This window comes from Ovis canadensis, chromosome 4 (assembly GCF_042477335.2).
Source record: "Ovis canadensis isolate MfBH-ARS-UI-01 breed Bighorn chromosome 4, ARS-UI_OviCan_v2, whole genome shotgun sequence".
Taxonomy (NCBI): Eukaryota; Metazoa; Chordata; class Mammalia; order Artiodactyla; family Bovidae; genus Ovis; species Ovis canadensis.
In genome coordinates, this window is record NC_091248.1 from 63,375,789 (window position 1) to 63,396,781 (window position 20,993).

Below are 20,993 nucleotides of genomic sequence, written 5' to 3' on the forward strand. Positions count from 1 at the left end.
GAAATAACTGACTGAGGAATAAGACTGGCTGATAGACAGTAACAAGTGTAACTATAAAGTTGTAAGGTGTAATTATAAAAATTATACTTAAAAAAAGGAAAGAGTATGATAAACTGGGACGTCTATAAAGCAGAGCAATTTTACCTCTATTTTGTAAAGAATACATGTCTACAAACCAATACAGCAACAGGAAAACAGGCCAGTAACAACTAATTCATCAATGAAAAGCAAATGACAAACACAGCAAAAACAAACTGCAAATCAGAATAAGTTAAAAAATAAGTTAATATACTGTTTTTCACATGTGTGACTGGCAAATAATTTTTAAAAGCTAATGCCTATTAATGATGACAAAGTTATAGGTATATTCTCTCACATTAGTTCAAGAAAGAAGTTTCATTTTGAAACATTAAGCAAAAACCTTAAATATAACCTCTGACCAGGAATTCAACTTCTTAAATTTATCCTAACAATGAAATAATTGTACAAAAATATATCTCCAGGCATGGTCATCAAAGGATAGTTATACCAGTAAATAATATTAAAATGAACAAAGCAGTTAACAATAATAGACTATTTACAGAAATTTTTAGAAAGTTTTCATATGAATATTACTTAGCATTAAAATGATATATTTATGTTTATTAACATGGAAGTAATGTAATATTAATATAAAAGAATATATATAATAGATGTTGTAACGTACAAGGAAATAGTTGAGAGATGTCCCAAAAGGAATTCCTAGGTGATGTTTACCTATACTTTCTAGTTTTTCAGAAATTAATATATACCTTTATTGTTTTCACAAATAAAATATTATAATTTTAAAAATTCAAAAATTATTCTATTAAACCATTGATAGTAGTATGAGAGCAGTATGAGAGAAGTACTTAATTTTTTAAATAACACTAGAATTGAGCTGATTATTCTGAAAAAAAAATTAAAATACATAACCTATGGCAGACCTTATCAAAATTCCTTCCTCGGTCAAATTTAGGAACTTAATAGTCACCAAACATAAGTATAAAATCATATTACTATGTCGTGGAGCAACTAAGCCTGTACCCCACAACCACTGAGGCTGTGCTCTACAGTCCGGGGAGCCACAGCTTCTGAGCCCACACACCTAGAGCCGGTGCTTTGCAGCAAGAGAAGCCACCGCAGTGAGAAGCCTGTGCACTGCAGCTGGAGAGCAGCCCCTGCTCTCCACAACCAGAGGAAAGCCTGCACAGCAGTGAAGACCCCGCATACCCAGAAATAAATGAATAAAGATAAGAAATTATTTTTTAAACATTATTAAATGAAACTTATACAAGTAAAACTGAGACTGAAAGTCAAATTAATTGGTCATTAGGACATATTATAAATAGTCATTATCTTCACAAAGGTACTATGCAGATTGAGACTGCTTTTTTAATATTCAGATCTTGTTTCTCTTCAGCTTTATGTTACTTTAATTTATGAGCATACTTTATAAAATACTCCTACATTTAAAACAACATATTTTCCCAAATTTAAAATGTTAAATATATGAAACATGTTTCATTTTTAAAATTCTGGGCAAATCCATAAACACTGCACATTAATTGCAGTTTCTCCAGCCTTTGGTATGTTCCTTTTATAAGTTTTCTGATATTACCCTGTACTTTTAATTAGGTCAGGTTATCAAATCTAAAAAAATTCATTAAAGTATATACTTGGTGCATCTTTTTTAAATAAAGTGTTAAAAATAAAACTGAGATCTCTTTAAATGAGGCCTCTTTTATGCTCTTAAATATTCTCTAGAATAACCAGAAGCAAAAGACAAACCCCTTAGATGTATTTTTGTTTTCTTAGAATACTCAGAATGAACACATTTAAATCCCAGACCAATCTCATATCTCAAAAGAAAAATGTAGGCAGCATCAATGGAGAAGAGGAATCATTCCAATAAAAATTTTTAAATTGCTTTTAAGCTGTAAAAGTCCTTCAATTTCTACTCACAAGTAATATTGTTATAGCTGCTACCCTATGGCTTTTCCAGTACTCATGTATGGATGTGAGAGTTGGACTATAAAGGAAGCTGAGTGCCCAAGAATTGATGCTTTTGAACTGTGGTGATGGAGATGACTCGAGAGTCCTTTAGAGTGCTAGGAAATCCAAACCAGCCAATCCTAAAGGAAATCAGTCCTGAATATTCATTGGAAGGACTGATGCTGAAGTTCTAATACTTTGGCCACCTCATGCAAAGAACTGACTCATTGGAAAAGACCCCAATGCTGGGAAAGATTGAAGGCAGGAGGAGAAGGGGACAACAGAGGATGAGATGGTTGGATGGCATCACCGACTTGATGGACATGAGTCTGAGCAAGCCCCGGGAGTCGGTGATAAACAGGGAGGCCTGACGTGCTGGAGTCCAAGGGGTCACAAGAGTCGGACACAACTGAGCAACTGAACTAAGCCTATACCCAAAATTTACAAAAATCCCAACTTGACAAAATTCTTGTCTTATAGCACTTTGGTTCTCATTAGCACCTCCACCAGAGAACAAGTAGAAGAAATAAATAAGTGCAAGTCGAAATCCTCTTATTAGCTGTGTGATCCTAGGAATGCTACTTAATCTTATCGAGGTTCTGTTTGCCCATTTGCAAAATGATAGTATCTACTTTATCTCACTGAGGTTGCGCAACCTCAGTGAGATAATATATATATAATGGTTAGCACAGTACTTGCCACAAGCAGTCAATGACAGCTTTTATCATTTTTCTGAAATTTTATTTTTTAATGTGTTTTCAATTATGTGATGTATTATGGCTGTAAAAAAAATATTATGTATTGATTAGTCTAGTTATTCAAAAAAAATACTTTTTCTCACCTCATTATATGAGACTTAATGCGTTTAGATGTGTTTATTCACCACATCAGTGGTGCTAGTGGTAAAGAATCTGCCTGCCAATGCAGGAGACCCAAAAGACACAGGTTTGATTCCTATGTTGAGAACATCCCCCAGAACAGGAAATGACAATCCACTCTAGCATTCTTGCCCGGAAAATTCCATGGACAGACGAGCCTGGTGGACTATAGTCCATGGGGTCACAAAGAGGAAGACACAACTGAGCACACAAACACACAGAGACACAGAGCCCACCTTTACCTTGAAAAGTTTTATAGTAATGCTTCACTATTTTGTTCCCAGGAAAAAAATGCATAAAAAATGTACGGGATTTTTAAAAATGAATGAAAAAGATGTTTTTGAACACGTAAAAGTGGAACACACAACCACAGATAATGATGAATAACCAATGTGACTTCAAAATATATATTAACAAATTCATCCCTTAGTTCTATTTCTAAAAAAAGAAGGACAAAGGGAAAGCAATACTGGGGGGCCTACTACATGCTAGGCAAGGTCGAAGACAATCTATAAATTTGTCTCATTAAAGCTACCCAACAGTCCTTTGAAATCTGAGAGAGAATTTACCTTGTCAAAACTAAGATAGTTAGCAAGAGGGATGGAAATGGTCTTTAAATCAAGCTCTAGATGGCTTCAAAGCCTACGTTCTCTTTTCTCTTAATCATAAACTATATACATAGCAGAAACAATTATGTTATTTTATGGTATAATTTTAGGATGTTTTGAAGTCTTTAAAGTGTCAGTAAAGAGAATATTTCTATAACAAAAGAAAAGTTTGTGAATATTATGTTGTTCCAGTTATGACATTAAAAGAATCAGCCTCCAAGTGCCCATTCAACAAGATTTGTTCTAAGTCATTTATCCTCAGTAGAAGTCTCCCCAGCTACTCCTTTTCAGTTTTTCTCTTCATTGCTACCCACTCTGGAATATCACTTTCATTCCTTTGTTTTAGGTAGAAAGTCTCTACATCAAATAGATGGCTATTCTTAAGCACCGCCAAACTTTATTAAAACAAAAAATACCTTCTCTTCCTCCTCTACCCTCTGTTCAGCAATTACCACAGCTCAGCATTTATGGAGAAGACCAAGCACAATTCCTCATATCATAGCTTAAAAGCAAACAAGATTCTGAACTACTAACTTCACTAGGAAATTAATACTATGCAAAATGCCTTGTTCATTGTATTGAGATCCTGACTAAATGTTATTCTTATTCCTGTTAGAAGTAACTATGTCACATAACCAGGCTCCATCATGTGCCTATAATCAGATCTGGAATAACATCCTACAAATATCCCAAAGACCAAGAATGGATTTATTAATCAGGGCAATAACGCTAAAACAGTCTTAGAGGCAAGCACATAGTAGGGTTTTAAAACATTTATCAGTATAGAATTGATTATGTAATCTTGTATGTGTTGAGTGCATGTGCTAAGTTGTGTCCAACTCTGCAACCCATGGACTGTAGCCCACCAGGCTCCTCTGTCCATGGGATTTTCCCTGCAACAATACTCAATGGGTTGCCATTTTCTCCTCCAGGGGATCTTCACCACCCAGGGATCAAACTCACACTCTTCCATTGCAGGCAGATTCTTTACCACTGAGCTATCAGGGAAGCCATACATAAGCTTGATTAGAATAATTAGTAGTTTTCTTTTATACCCAAATCATTTACCTATAAAATCTTTAATGTGGCCTGAGGTTTCTTAAGGGCAACAGGGAAAAAGATATATCATTAGCCATGATATCAGAAGAGTATGCAGGATATTTTACAACCCCTATTCCATTACAGCTGTTAATTTTAAAAACATGTTAATATTTCATATCTGTATGTAAAGACAGTACCTGTTTCCTGCCAATAAAAAGTTATATAGCTTGGCACTTCTGTGCTTGTATGCGTATTTTATTTTGTTTTGACTTTTAAGGTCTTCCTAGTTCAGAACTTCACAGATCAGCCACTCTCTTTCTTACAATAACAAATAATCCTTCATCCAGGTAGCTGATATGGTATAGATGCATTTGCTTTTTATTTGCTACCAGAACAAGTTACCACAAACTTAGAAGGCTGAAAACTACAAACTTATTATCTTCCAGTTCTGAAGGTTAGAAGTCTCAATGGGACTCAAAATGAGTCTCAACAGGAGAGAATCAAGGTGTTACCATAGCTACATTCCTTTCTGGAAGTTCTAAGGGAGATACCCTCTCCTTGCTCATTCATTATGTGGGCAGAATTTAATTCCTTCAGGTTGTAGCACTGAGGTTCCCATTTCCTTGCTGTCATCTGGGGGCAGTTCCCAGCTACCAGAGGACATCTGCATGTCCATGCCTCCCTTCCTTTAATTTCAAAGCCATCTACGGTAGGTTAAGTACTTTCACGCTTCAAATCTCTCCAGCCTCCTCTTCTACCATTCCATTTCTCTGGCTCACTCTTCTGGTTTCCGCTTTCACGTTAAAAAACTGAAGTATTTAGAATGGTCCCATCTGGATAATCAGAGTAATCTCATCTCAAGGTCCACAGGAAACTACATCTGCGAAGTTCCTTCTGCCATATAAGGTACTATATTCACAGGTTCTAATGAGTAAGATAAAACTATCTTTGAGGAGACGCATTATTGTGCCTACTATACAACCGATTTCTCTGGTGGCTCAGATGGTAAAAAATTTGCCTGTAATGCAGGAGACCTAGGTTAGATCCCTGGGTTGGGAGGATCCCCTGGAGAAGGAAATGGCAATCCATGCCAATATTCTTGCCTAGAAAATCGCATGGACAAAGGAGCCTGGAGGGCTACAGTGCATGGGGTCACAAAGAGTCGGATACAAATAAGCAACTAACACTTTCACTTTCACCATAACAGCACCATACTTGTTGAACTGCACTGACTTAAAGCAAGGAACAAAAGAGCATGTCACCATCTTTTGGCTAAATAAAAAAAAACTTCCTAGACTAAAATACAGAGTTCAAAATATTCAGCAATCTTCATCAAATACTACCATTATCAAAGAATCCATCAACTTAGATAGACATCACTAAATCCTTATCTCTTCTTAAATGGAAAAAAAATAAGTATCTTTTAACAACTCAACAACAAAATATCTAAATCTTAACAATATACTCAAAGCCAACCATATTTCTCACTGTGAAATAGCACTGGTTTCTACCACTCTCTGGCTTCACTTTCTTGATGTTCCACAAATCTTTATCTGGAAGAAAGCTTCCCACAAAGCTAAAGACAATCTGAAAGATACATAGGGTTAAATGAAAACTTCTGGAAAGCATGACATTTTTTTTATAGCACAGAAACAAAAATCAATTTGTTAAAATAGTGGTAAGACCCATCAGTGCAAGACACAATCATCCAAAAACTTAGAATCCTCATATTAAATATATCTGAAGACTAGAGAAAGGGTGTTGCTGCTTTTAAACTAGCTTTGGCTAAAAGGAAGAATAACTTCTACAGGTATAGTTCTTCTGTTTCTCTTCTAAGTAAATGAAAGACTGGCCTCAGAGAACTTGCCTTAGAGAACTGACTTATCTTAGTTAAACAGACAGAAAAAAGATCCCATAAAACTTTAAGCAAAAATTTTCACAAAATATGTCATCCTTTCAAAACAGAGTAATAACTTTTAATAGTAGTAGACTCCAAAAGGCAAAGTAAAGATAAAATGACTTGGCAACTTTATTGTTCTATATTTGCACATTACTTAAGACTCCATGAATCATTCTTGTATCCATTCATTCCTTGGGAATACAGAGATTTTGTATACATAAAATTCAAGTCTGCACTGAACATTAATCATACAAAAAAAAAACTCTAATCATATTAAAAAAACTAATATGAATGCATGGATTCTCAACCTACACAGATTTTTATCAAAGTGATTCAAATTTACAAAGCTCATCTGACTTTATGGACTTTGACTGCATATGCATAAAAGGCAAATACAAATTATTTTAGTCTAGCTTTCACTAATGGCAGAGTAAACTGGTCAAGTATAGTTTCCTACAGATAATTTCTAAACCTAGATAAGTCATTTTATGTCTTTATTTTGTAATTGCAAGAAAACTGCTTTACAATGTTGTGTTGGTTTCTGCTCTACAACAACACAAACCAGCCATAATCATACATATATCCTCTCCCTCTTGAGTTTCCCTCTCCTCTTCCAATCCCACCCCTCTAGGTCAAAACAGTGTTATACAGAAACTTTTCTCCAGCTATCTGTTTTACACATGAGAGTGTACAGATGTTGATGCTATTTTCTCCATTCATCCCACTCTCTCCTTCCCCTACTGTGTCTACAAGTCCATTCTCTACATCTGCATCTCTATTCTTTCCCTGCAAACAGGTTCATCATCACCACTTTCCTAGATTCCAGATATATATGACTTAATGTACGGCATTTATTTTTCTCTTTCTGACTTACTTCACTCTGTGTAACAGGCTCAAGGTTCATCCACCTCACTAGAACGACTCAAATGCCTTTTTCATAGCTGAGTAGTATTCTGCTACTATTGAGCTATTTCAAATCCTAAAAGATGATGCTATAAAAGTGCTGCACTCAATATGCCAGCAAATTTGGAAAACTCAGCAGTGGCCACAGGACTGGAAAAGGTCAGTTTTCATTCCAATCCCAAAGAAAGGCAATGCCAAAGAATGCTCAAACTGCACAATTGCATTCATCTCACATGCCAGCAAAGTAATTCTCCAAGCCAGGCTTCAACAGTACATGAACCTTGAACTTCCAGATGTTCAAGCTGGATTTTAAAATGGCAGAGGAACCAGAGATCAAAATGCCAACATCCACTGGATTATCAAAAAAGCAAGGGAGTTCCAGAAAAACATCTATTTCTGCTTTATTGACTATGCCAAAGCCTTTGACTGTGTGGATCACAATAAACTCTGGAAAATTCTGAAAGAGATGGGAATACCAGACCACCTGACCTGCCTCTTGAGAAATCTGCATGCAGGTCAAGAAGCAACAGTTAGAACTGGACATGGAACAACAGACTGGTTCCAAATAGGAAAAGGAGTACGTCAAGGCTGTATCTTGTCACTCTGCTTATTTAACTTATATGTAGAGTACATCATACAAAATGCTGGGCTAGAGGAAGCACAAGCTGGGCTCAAGACTACGGAGAGAAATATCAATAACCTCAGAGCTGCAGATGACACCACCCTATGGCAGAAAGTGAAGAAGAACTAAAGAGCCTCCTGATGAAAGTGAAAGAGGACAGTGAAACAGTTGGCTTAAAGCTCAACATTCAGAAAACAAAGATCATGGCATCCAGTCCCATTACTTCATGGAAAATAGATAGGGAAACAATGGAAACAGTGAGAGATTTTATTTTCCTGGGCTCCAAAATCACTGCAGATGGTGACTGCAGCCATGAAATTAAAAGACGCTTGCTCCTTGGAAGAACAGTTATGACCAACGTAGACAGCATATTCAAAAGCAGAGACATTACTTTGTCAACAAAGGTCCGTCTAGTCAAAGCTATGGTTTTTCCAGTAGTCATGTGTGGATGTGAGAGTTAGACCATAAAGAAAGCTGAGCACCAAAGAACTGATGCTTTTGAACTGTGGTGTTGGAGAAGACTCTTGAGAATCCCTTGGACTGAAAGGAGGATCAAACCAATCAATTCTAAAGAAAATCAGTCCTGAATATTCATTGGAAGGACTGATGCTGAAGCTGAAACTCCAATACTTCGGCCACCTCATGCGAAGAGCTGACTCATTGGAAAAGACCCTGATGCTGGAAAGATTGAAGGCAGGAGGAGAAGGGGACGACAGAGGATGAGATGGTTGGACAGCATTACCGACTTGATGGACATGAGTTTGAGTAAGCTCCGGGAGTTGGTGATGGACAGGGAGGCCTGGCGTGCTGCACTCCATGGGGTCACAAAGTGTCAGATCTATCTGAGAGACTGAACTGACTGAATATTCCACTGCATACCTGTGCCACATCTTATTCACCTGTAGATGAACTCTAGGTTGTTTCCATGTCCTGGATATTGTAAACACTGTTGCAATGAACACTGGGGTACATGTATCTTTTAGAATGGCAGGTTCCTCAGGGTATATAACCAGTAGTGGATTGCTGGGTCATATGGTAGGTTTATTACTAGTTTTTTAAGGAAGCTCCATACTATTCTCCATAAAGACTATTTCAGTTTACATTCCTACCAACAGTGTAAGACAGTTCCCTTTTTACCACATCTTCTCCAGCATTTATTGTTTGTACATTTTTTGATGATGGTCATTCTGACTAATGCAAGGTAATACCTCATTTTAGTTTTGATTTCCATTTCTCTAATAGTGATGTTGAGCATCTTTTCAAGTGTTTATTGGTCTAGACAAGCCATTTTAAAAAACACTTCGTTGAAGGCCCTGGAAAGAGAACAAAGGGAGGAACATACCACAGGAAGGGTTACATTTAAAATACATAAATTGCAAAGGGTGAGAGTTCTAAGTTTGGGCTTTTTTGCCTAAGAGCACTGACTGCCATTACTGCCATCAACTCCCATTCCAATGCCCATAGCTCTTACAGCAGAAAACTACATGTTTACAGTCCAGAGATGGTAGAGAACATGTATTAAGGTAAACAGATTAGCTATAAATTTAGAAACAAAAATCCTAAAAAGAAAAGACCCACACCAGGAACAAGACCCAAATTCCTTTTAATAGCTTACCATTAAAATAACACATGTGGGTGAGAAGGATCCAGGAGGATGCAGGGAAGAGCAAGCAAAAATCAGAGGGGTGTGTACCCTTACAATATGGGCAAGACATGTGAGTTTAGTCCATCTTTTAGATGGATCATTCATGCCATGTCCTCAGTCTCTCCATCATGTCTGACTCTTTGCAACACAATGGACCACAGCCCACCAGGCCTCTCTGTCCACGGGATTTCCAAGGCAAGAAAACTGGAGGTTGCCATGCGCTCCTCCTGGGGATTTTCTCAACCCAGGGATTGAACTCATGTCTCTTGTGTCTCCTGCATTGGCATATGGGTTCTTTACCACTAGCACCATTTTTGAATCCCCTTTTCAGACTGATAGTTGTCTCCAAACACTACATAGCTCAAGCAGCAAAAACCTGGAGCCTTACTATAACTTGAGGTATCACAGGACAGAGCTCAGAGCTGAAAGAGCACCTGGAAATTTAGGAAGGAAACTTTGAAGGAAAAAAAGAAACACAAAAGTTGAGGCCCATGATCTTAGCATCAACTCTGCCAAAATTCCTGGTGACATCTAAATAGAGGTACAAGGGAGAAGTGTAAAGTACCAGGTTAATAAAGCAATAGCTATAAACCAAAAGAACACAACAGAGATGAAGATCACAGTACAGAAAGAAGACTGTGCAGTGTGAGATCAACAAGTTAACTGCCAGTTGTAGGAATAACAACAGAAAAGCAATCCTCACAGAACATAAAAGAATCTAAAGTGACAAATATATTATCCACAATGTCCAGTTTTCAACCAAAAATTACTCCATATGTTGGGTCAATGGTACAAAATAGACAGCCTAGAAATAAATCCACATATCTACTTTTGACAAAAGAGATAAGAACACACAATGGGAAAAAGACAGTTTCTTCAGGTAAATAAATGTAGAATACCTTATATCATATACAAAAATAAGTTCAAAACGGCTTGAAGAAAAATATAAGACACTATACCATAAAACTCCTAGAAGAGAACATAGGCAAAACACCCTCTGACATCAATTCTACCAGTGTCTTCCTAGGTCAGTCACCCAGTACAACAGAAATAAAAGCAAACAGGGCCTTCTCTGGTGGCTCAGTGGAGAATCCGCATACCAGTGCAGGAGGCACAGGTCTGATCCCTGATCTGTAAGGCTCGCACATGCCACAGAGCAACTGGGACCATGGACCACGACTGTTGAGCCTATGCTCAAAAGCCCATGTGCGGCAACTACTGAAGCCCCCATATCCCTAAGCCCATGCTCTGCAACAAGAGAACCACTGCATTAAGAAGCCCACACACAGCAACTAGAGGGTAGCCCCCACTCTCCACAACTAGAGAAGAGCCCACACAGCAACAAAGATCCAGTACAGCCCAAGAAAAGAATTTTTAAAAATAAATAAATGGAAAATAAACTTTTAAGCTTTTGCACAGCAAAGGAAACGATTAAAAAAAAAGAAAGAAAGAAAAGAAAACCTACAAATTGGAAAAAATTATCTGCAAACAATGCAACCGACCAGGGCTTAATTTCCAAAATATACAAACAGCTCATACAACTCAAAAACAAAAACCCAAACAATCCAATCAAAAAAAACAAGCAGACGACCTAAACACAATTCTCCAAAGAAGACACACAACTGGTCAACAGGCACATGAAAAGATGCTCAACATCACTAATTAATTTTTTTAAAAATGAGAAATGTAAATCAAAACTACAATGAGCTGTCACCTCACATTGGTCAGAGGGGCCATCAAAAAGTCTACAAGTAACAAATACGGGAGAGGGTGTGGAGAAAGGGAATCCTCCTACACAGTTGATGGGAATGTGAATTGGTACAACCACTATAGAGAACTGAATAGAGGTTCCTCAAAAAACTAAAGTTGCCATATGATCCAGCAATCCCACTCCTGGATATTTATCCAAAGAAAAGTATAATTAAAAAGGTACATGTACTCCAATGTTCACAGCAGCAATATTTACAATAGCCAAAACATGGAAGCAACCTAAATGTCCACTGACAGAAGAATGGATAAAGATGCGGTGTATATATACCCAAAGAAATACTATTGGGTAAAGAAAAACAGAAATAATGCCATTTGCAGCAATACAGATGGACCTAAAGAATACCACACTAAGTGAAGTCAGAAAGAAAAAAGATAAATACTGTGTCACTGATATTCAGAATCTGAATCTGAAATACAACACAAATGAATTCATTTACAAAACAGAAACAGCCTTGTAGACACAGAAAACAAACTAATGAAAAAAAATAATAATAATAATGAAAACAAACAAACAAACAAACAAACTAATGGTGACCAAAAGGGAAAGGGGAGGGCAGAAGGATAAAGTAGGAGTTTGGGATTAGCAAATACAAACTACCATATATAAAATATATCAATAGCAAGGTCCTACTATATAGCACAGGGAACTATATTCAGTATCCTGTAATAATGGAAACCATAATGGAAAAGAAAGTTAAAAAGAATATATTACACATATAAAACTGAATCATTTCTCTGTACACCAGAAATTAACACAATATTGTAAATCAACTATATTTCAATAAAGAAAATTACTCCACATGCAAAGAAATGGGTGTACATAATCCATACTCATAGGGAAAAAAATTAAAAGGCAGACCATAGGAATTGACTCTGCAAGTGGGCTCACACGAGATTTGGTAGACAATGACTTCAAAACACCTGATTTCCCCTGAAGTAATTCAACATAAATATTAAGTAGATTGTGCTGAAGATGCATGTTGTAATCCCTAGAGAAATTTCTACAAAAAAATAATGCAAGCCTATAGCTAAAAAGTTCAGAGAAAAACTAAAACGGAATATACAAAGCTATCTGATGAACACACACACACACACACACACAAATTCCAACAAAGAAAAGCCCAGGACCAGACAGTTGCACTGCTGGATTCTAAAAAACATCTGAAAAAGAATAAAAACCAAACACTTCCCAAACCGTTCTAAAAATTGAAGAGAAGGGAATACTTCCAAACATCAAAGCCAGACAGAGATACTACAAGAAAAGAAAACTGCAGGCCAATATCTCTTATAAATACAGATGTGGGAATTCCCTGGTAGCTCAGCGGTTAGAACTCCACAATTTCACCGCCAGGGGAGGAGATGGGGGGTATGTTTGATCCCTGGTCAGGGAACTAAGGTACTGCAAGCTGCACAATGCAGTCAAAAAAAAAAAGGGGGGGTGGGCAGGGAAAAAGAGAAAAGAATAGACTGGGAAACCTGGAAAGATAGAAGAAAGGGGAAAATAAGGATGATGAGAGAAATGAAAGAAGGGAGAAAATCTGGTAAGACTACATGAGTGAACATATAAGGACCATACTAATATAAAGTATTACTATTATTAATAACATTCAGAAGAGGTTTTTTTTTCTTAAGTTTGTGAAATAAAGTGAGAGAACTGAATGAAATGGTAAAGAGATCTGGAAACTTTATTTGGTGCAAATAGTTAAGTAGAATATCTCAACTTATAAGTTTAGAAACAGGAATAGTGTCTAGTCTCCACCTAGTTCCTCCTTTTCATCTGCATTTATTTGCACAGAAAACCTTTCCAAAAAGTTTGGAACTTTTCAGTTCACTTTCCTCAAGTCTCCTCAACCCAGATGAGGCCGCGTGTCTCCATCTAAACAATAACAGAAAAGAATGAAACTATCAGGACCAATCATGACTTGAGCCCTGGAGCAGGGGAGTAATCCCATCCTTGTCCTCAGTGTTACTAAGCAGATGCTGCTGCTGCTAATAAGGTGAAACCTCAACAAATACTGAACTCTGCCAGAAAGGATGACTGAGAAAGAAACTGGGAAGTCCACCAACAATGTTATGTTAGACTGACCAAGTGTAGATTCATACACTATGGAAACCAAATTAAAATGTAAGGGCTGGCATCCTGTTTTGAAAAATAAAGATCCTATCCAATTGTTCTTTCCTGCAATGATGAAGGATGTCTTCAGTTGCTGATAAATTCAGCATTTTCTTCAGGAAGCTACTCGGGGTAAACTTGAGAAGTGATGCAAAACATATAACATAGACATGCAGATTTTTCAAAGCAGACTGAATGTTATCAATCCCTATAGAGGCTGCAGAAAATTCTTTGTAAATCTCTATGAATGACCTCATTCTGACCATCATGCTTTTCTGATGTACTCACCAGAATAAACTAGCCATGTATGTAAGATATATCCCTAGATAACTAACTTGGCCTTCTTGAGTTATATGCTCTAATTCAACTGGATTTTAGAGAATGATTTGCCAGATACAATGACTTGGGAATTCCTTTTCCTCAAAGGGACATTATTTCAGTTTTAATATAATTAATATGAAAATAATACAGATCATCACCACTTACCTCTGAATATATTCCTAGCTGTGATAATAAAACTGCATTAGCAGCATTATCTTCTATTTAGATATGGTTAAAACATATATATATTTCTAATTTGCTGAAATAGATTTCAAGTCTCTAACCAAAAACTAAAACAAATGACTAAAACTGTATCCTGTCTTACGAAACATGTCTCTCAAAAGATCATGCCTGCCTACTTGCCCTGTTGTTTACATAGTATTAAAATGAAGAACTCTAGAAGTATAACTATGATCATAAAAATACAATGAACCTCTAAATTCACCTATAACCAATCTCAATTTACTAAACCAAAGATTGATAAAACCTTACCATAGTTCTTAAAATTTTATATATAAAGCAATCAAGTATAATGGCAATGAAAAGTACAACAGCTCACCTAATGTTCCCCAAAAATATCAGATTTAGAAATTCAAAGCTGAAATTCACTAGAAGCAGGCTGACGCCATTTTTAAGGAACAATCAATAAAATAATCAATAAAAAGGCAGTGTCAATAAAATAAAATGCCGGTATTTGGGGCATCGTTTATATTTATTTAAGATACACTACCATTTAAAAAATGTATATACTCCAGCTTAAACATCCAAATAGGAAATAAATCCCTAAGGAACAAAAAAATCAAAAATTTGGTACAAAAATTTTACCCATTGAAGAATCTTACACTAAATTAATTTTTCTCAAACAATGATGAATATTCCAGCACAGGGTGACAAATAATAAGGGAAACTAGTTTCCATAAGCATTACTTGACCATATGAAATAAATTATACACCCAAAAATACTACTTTGAAATGTACAGAAACTTTGAAATGTTACAAATAACATACTAAAGTTTACAAAAACCTAAGCTGCCTGTTTTTGTCTGGATATTATTCTTGTTTTTTGACACTATGTGATGAAAGAGAAAACTAGTAAAATAAGATTTTAAAATGCCATATGGGTATTATGTTAAATATAAATTTGACTAACATTAAATTCAATTAGTTAAAAAATGAGGGTTTATTGGTATGTGTTTTTATTGATAACACAATTATGTCTTCAACTACTGGCAACCCTTGATATCAGCATAAACCCATTATTCTGGATTTGAATCCAGCACAGCATCACCCCAATCTGGGGGTAGCTGAATTCAATCACATATGTAAGTATTTTCCCTGGTGGCTCAGACAGTAAAGAATCTGGCTGCAATGTAGAAGACCTGGGTTGGACCCCTGGGTCAGGAGGATCTCCTGAAGAAAGGAACGGCCACCCACTCCAGTATTCTTGCCTGGAGAATTCCATGGACAGAGGAGCCTGGAGGGCTACAGTCTGTGTGGTCACAAAGAGTCGGACACAACTGAGTGACTAACACTTTCACTTTCAGAGACCATCTAAATCATTGGAAAAGACCCTGATGCTAGAAAAGACTGATGGCAAGAGAAGGGAGCAGCAGAGAATGAAATAGTTGGATAGCATCACCGACTCAACGGACACGAATTTGAGCAAACTACAGGAGACCGCGGAGGACAGAGGTGCCTGGTGCTCAGCAGCCCATGGGGTCACGAAGAGTCTGACACAACTCAGCAATCCAAAACAATAGAGCAAACACAGTCACTGAAGACATCTGCCCTCATATGTGACCAACACTGTAGCTTTAACAAGACATGTACTGAATTTGCTATGTTGAAACTATATATGTTTTAAATGCATTTAAGATATCATCTCACCTAAAGATTATCATAGTAAGTGAATTAAGTCAGAAAGAGAAAGACAAATACCATATGATATCATTTACAGATTAAATCTGAAGTATGGCACAATGAACTTAGCTATGAAACAGAAACACTCACAGACATAGAGAACAAACTCATTGTTATCAAACAGGAAAGGGGATGAGGGAGAGAGAAAGTAGGAGTTTGGGATGAGCAGATACAAACTACTACATAGAAAACAGATAAACAACAAGGTCCTACTGCATGTAGCATAGGGAACTATATTCAATAAACCATGATGAAATAAATCATGATGGAAAAGAATATTTAAAAGAACACGTGTGTGTGTGTGTGTGTGAATCACACACACACAGAATCACCCATAGAAGTTTTAAATTTTGAGAACATCTAATTTACCAATCTGTGTGTGGTTGGGGGGGGGAGGCGGAGAGGACTGTGCTTTCGGTTATACATCTAAGAAATCATTTTCAAAGTCATAAAAATGTCCTATGTTTCCTTTCAGAAGTTTTATAGTTTTAAGTTTTACATTTAGGACTATGATCCACTTTCAGTTTTGCTTTATTTTTTAATATGAAGTAAGGTCTGAACACAAGTTCCCTGTTTTACATATGGCTATCCAATTGTTCCAGTACCATCTGTTGAGAACACTATCTTTTCTTCAATAAATGTGCCAAAAATCCATTTTTCTTACATGTGTGGATCTTCTTGGCTCTCTACTTCGTTCCATTGACCTGACTATCTCTTTGTCTTGGTTAGTAGAAGTCACTGCAATAGGTTTTCCAATCAGGTATGGTCAATGCTCCAATTTTACTTTCTTTTAAAAGTGTTAGCTATTCTAAATCCTTTGCATTCGCATATGAATTTTAAAATCAGTTTGTCAATGTCTAATAAAAGCCTGCTGGGACTCAGACTATAATTGTGTTCAATCTATACAAATAATTTAGAGAGACTGGGCATATTAAAAACGATCAAGTCTTCCAATTCACAGACAAAATTTATTCACTTATTTAGGTCTTTTTAAATTGTTCTCAATAATGTTTTTAGTTCTCAGTATACAGGTCTTGTGTTCAGTTCAGTTCAGTCACTCAGTCGTGTCCGACTCTTTGCGACCCCATGAACCACAGCACGCCAGGTCTCCCTGTCCATCACCATCTCCCGGAGTCCACTCAAACCCATGTCCATCGAGTCGGTGATGCTATCCAACCATCTCATCCTCTGTCATCCCCTTCTCCTCCTGACCTCAATCCTTCCCAGCATCAGAGTCTTTTCAAATGAGTCAGCTCTTCACACCAGGTGGCCAAAGTATTGGAGTTTCAGCTTCAAAATCAATCCTACCAATGAACACCCAGGACTGATCTCCTTTAGGATGGATTGGTTTGTTCTCCTTGCAGTCCAAGGGACTCTGAAGAGTCTTCTACAACACCACAGTTCAAAAGCATCAATTTTTCAGTGCTCAGCTTTCTTTATAGTCCAACTTTCACATCCATACATGACTACTGGAAAAACCAGAGCCTTGACTAGACGGACCTTTGTTGACAAAGTAACGTCTCTGCTCTTTAATATGCTGTCTAGGTTGGTCATAACTTTCCTTCCAAGGAGTAAGCATCTTTTAATTTCATGGCTGCAATCACCACCTGCAGTGATTTTGGAGCCCAGAAAAATAAAGTCAGCCACTGTTTCCACTGTTTCCCCGTCTATTTGCCTCTTTTGTCAAATTCAACCCTAAGTATACAGGTCGTGTGTATCTTTTGTCAAATTCAACCTTAAGTAGTTCATATTTTTGATGTTATTATGAGTGGTATTTTTTAATTTCAATTTCCAATTGCTTGTTAATACTATTATGTAGAAATATAAGTAATTTTATATATTGATCATATATCCTGAAATCCTGCTAGATTTGTTTATTAGCTCTACTAACTTCTTCTTGTGAACTCAAAGCAAGATGCTGCTGCTGCTAAGTCGCTTCAGTCATGTCCGACTCTGTGCGACCCCATAAACAGCAGCCCACCACGCTCCGCTGTACCTGGGATTCTCCAGGAAAGAACACTGGAGTGGGTTGCCATTTCCTTCTCCAATGCATTAATTAAAGTGAAGTCGCTCAGTCGTGTCCAATTCTTCACGACCCCGATGGACTGCAGCCTACCAGGCTCCTCTGTCCAAGGGATTTTCCAGGCAAGAGTACTGGAGAGGGTTGCCATTGCCTCCTTCCAAGCAAGATACTACTACATACCTATTAGAATGGCTAATATTAAGATGACTGACAGTAACAAGTGTTACCAAGGATGTAGAGAAAGTGCAATTTTCACCAACTTTGGGTTGAATACCTGGGCAATTTCAGATCATATACACTTAGTATATGATCTGGTTGTTCCATACCTATATTTTTTATCAAAGAGAAATGAAAGCAAATGTCTATAAAAACACCTTTATATGAATGTTCATGACAGCCTGGTTTGTAATAACCAAAAATTAGGAAGAACTCAAATATAAATCTACAGGTGAATGAATAAACCAACTGGGGAATATCCATATAATGGAAAACTACTTAGCAATAAAAGAGAATGAGCTATTTATACACACAACACAGACGCATCAAAATAATTAAGCTGATTGAAAGACCCCCCCCCAAAAAAAAACCCACATACAAACTCTCTGATTCCATAGAAAGCAGATCCATAAATGCATGAGAAAAAATTATCAAGGGGCATAAGGAAACTTTGAGGGAGATGGTCATGTTCACTATCTTAATATTGATGGTTTCAAGTCACAACTTGTCAATATGTACATTTTCAATATGCTGCAGTTTACCGTGTATCACTTAGACCTCAACTTTTAAAAAAAGAAAATGTACCAGCATGCTAGGTCCCAGAATAGACTTTTTAATTGATAAATAATTTTAAATTGATAACTAATTCACACACTATAAAATTCAACTTTCTGAAGCATACAATTCAGTGGCTTTTTGTAGTGACAGAAGTTATGCAACAATCACCAGTATTTAATTCCAGAATATTTTCACCACTCCAAAGAGTGGCACCCATTAGCAGTCACTGACATTTCCCCTAGTCCCTCAGAATATAATTAATTTGATGTATTTCATCTGGTCACTACATTTCAAGCCTCAAGACCTTTCAAGTTTGAGAGACTGGTTCTAAGTTAATTTCAAGTACCTGCTACTGTTTATCATTGTATTCTTTCTAATGAAAACCAGAACCATACAAATATAAACATGATAATTTCACAGAAGTTTCAATCATAGAAATGTCATTTATAGTGTACATGTGTACCTGTAACTGTGATTACTAACTTATTAACATTATTAAAACATTAACTCCAAATGTAGAAACTTTATCTCTCTTGGCTCTCCTTATTATCAATGCCAGGACTGTCCAAGAATACAGTGGGGAATGATGAAGACGTGATGCCTCTGAAATTTTTGAATAGCATATAATCTGCAAAGCTTTAAAAATTTAAATTAATACAATCCATTTTGAGATACCTCTACCATTTACTACACTTTCTCAACAACTCATCATCATTTAACATTTATAAAACTTTGGGTAAAGCCAAAGCCTCATTGGAAAGATAATGAGCTTATATTCTGCACTGCATCAACTTAGAACATGATGATGAATAATTGTGCCTTAATGAAGAAAAAATAAGACATCACCATTTGCCTCAGAGCATATGCTGTTTCTAGAAGAGATGATAATCAAAATCAAAACCTAGCGATTTTTTATTAAGGAAGAGTGTCAGTGATGATAAATATAATAAGCCTTGGAACAATGTGTGTTTGCTTTTTAATGATTCTATCACCCTACAGTTTATTTTTTGGAGCACAGAAATTAAATGTGACAAAGCAAAAAATAACAGCTGATACTAGGATTTTTTTACACTTTTATATTTAGCACATATTATGAAAAAACCCTAAAGTATTTCTCACTGCTTAAAAATTAACTTTTTATATAACATATTCCAAGCACACTACAAGTTCTATATATTCCCAATGATGTGCCTAAGCAATGTATTTGAACATTATAAATTGAAATGCTGTTGAAGCATGATTTGTGAAGGATATTACATTTCTATAATCAAAAACAAGCAATAAGCATTACAATATGACTACATAATTTAAATATCAAAGATAGGAAAATTCAAAAAGAACATAAAATGCACATCTTTCTGATATTCTTTTGGCACAACTACTTTCAAAACACATTACTAAGAGTAAGGAGACTTGATATTTGAGATGGATGTAATCAAGGACTTTCTAAACCTAAAATGGTACAAATTCCACTAACCACATCCACTTCAGAAAAATTACTGGGTACCCAATGAAAAGAAGAAAATCACAAAGCCTTATTAAAATGCAGGTGTTAGGTGGTTCTTTGTGTACTTAGAATATATTCAAAATTTTGCCTAAAAAATTATGAACTCCTTCATCATGGACCTTGCAACTTGTTAATAATCAAAGCTGTGACTGTTAAACACTCAAATGTCAAGAGGCTGCTCTAAATGTTTGAGAAAAGAATGATGAATAAGAAATGAATTCAAAAGATCTTCTAGGCACCATATCAACATGAGACTTGTGACCTAAAAAACAGCACTTCTGAACATTTCCTCCTAGGGAATGATAACTTAAGTTCATATAAGACCTATACACAAATGTTAAAGTAGCTTAAATTTATAATCACCAAAAACTGGAAACACAAATATCCTTCAACCAGTGAATCGATGAACAAGAGGACTTACCAAGTTCATTGAGACTCTGAGCAGCTTTTGTTATCTCTCTACTTCCCCCCTGCAGTTGTCCTTGGAGTCTCTTACTGAGATATAAGATGCGAATGATTCTCCGAAGCAAATCACAGGCAACCTATGAAATGTTAAGTAAGTAAAGTCAATCCATAAAGTTTCATGACTATGTGAATCTGTCTAATCTTTTCAGATGCTAGAGATCCAATATCCAGGCAAGACACAACTCTGACCGATTAAAGCAAAATCAGTTTTTTGTTTTCGTTTTAATATCCTTATGCAGTCCCAGTGTATAGCCAAGGTTGACAACCACTGTGCTAGGGCTGCTTAGCTTCCTACTACTGTTCCTTATTGTTTCTTAGTTTATTGTTCCTATGACCCTAGGGGAACAGACTTACTAGACCTTAAAGAATAAGCATGCCCTTAATTGATTCTTCCTAATTTATCATTAGTGACTAAATGTAAAAGAGAAAGCTATTTTAAAAATAAACCTATCATTTGTATGTCACCTTCTATTCCCTTTTCTGTTATTAC

The 20,993-nt window shown here is 36.4% G+C and overlaps 1 protein-coding gene across 2 annotated transcripts in view; it reads right to left on the reverse strand.

Annotated features, from left to right (window-relative positions):
* COG5 (component of oligomeric golgi complex 5) overlaps nt 1-20,993 on the reverse strand; it is a 279,231-nt gene that overhangs the window by 227,217 nt on the left and 31,021 nt on the right. For both annotated transcript variants that reach the window (XM_069587900.1, XM_069587901.1), the window contains exon 6: nt 20,460-20,580. In XM_069587900.1, coding sequence (XP_069444001.1) covers nt 20,460-20,580 — 121 coding nt within the window. The remainder of the gene's footprint in view (nt 1-20,459; nt 20,581-20,993) is intronic.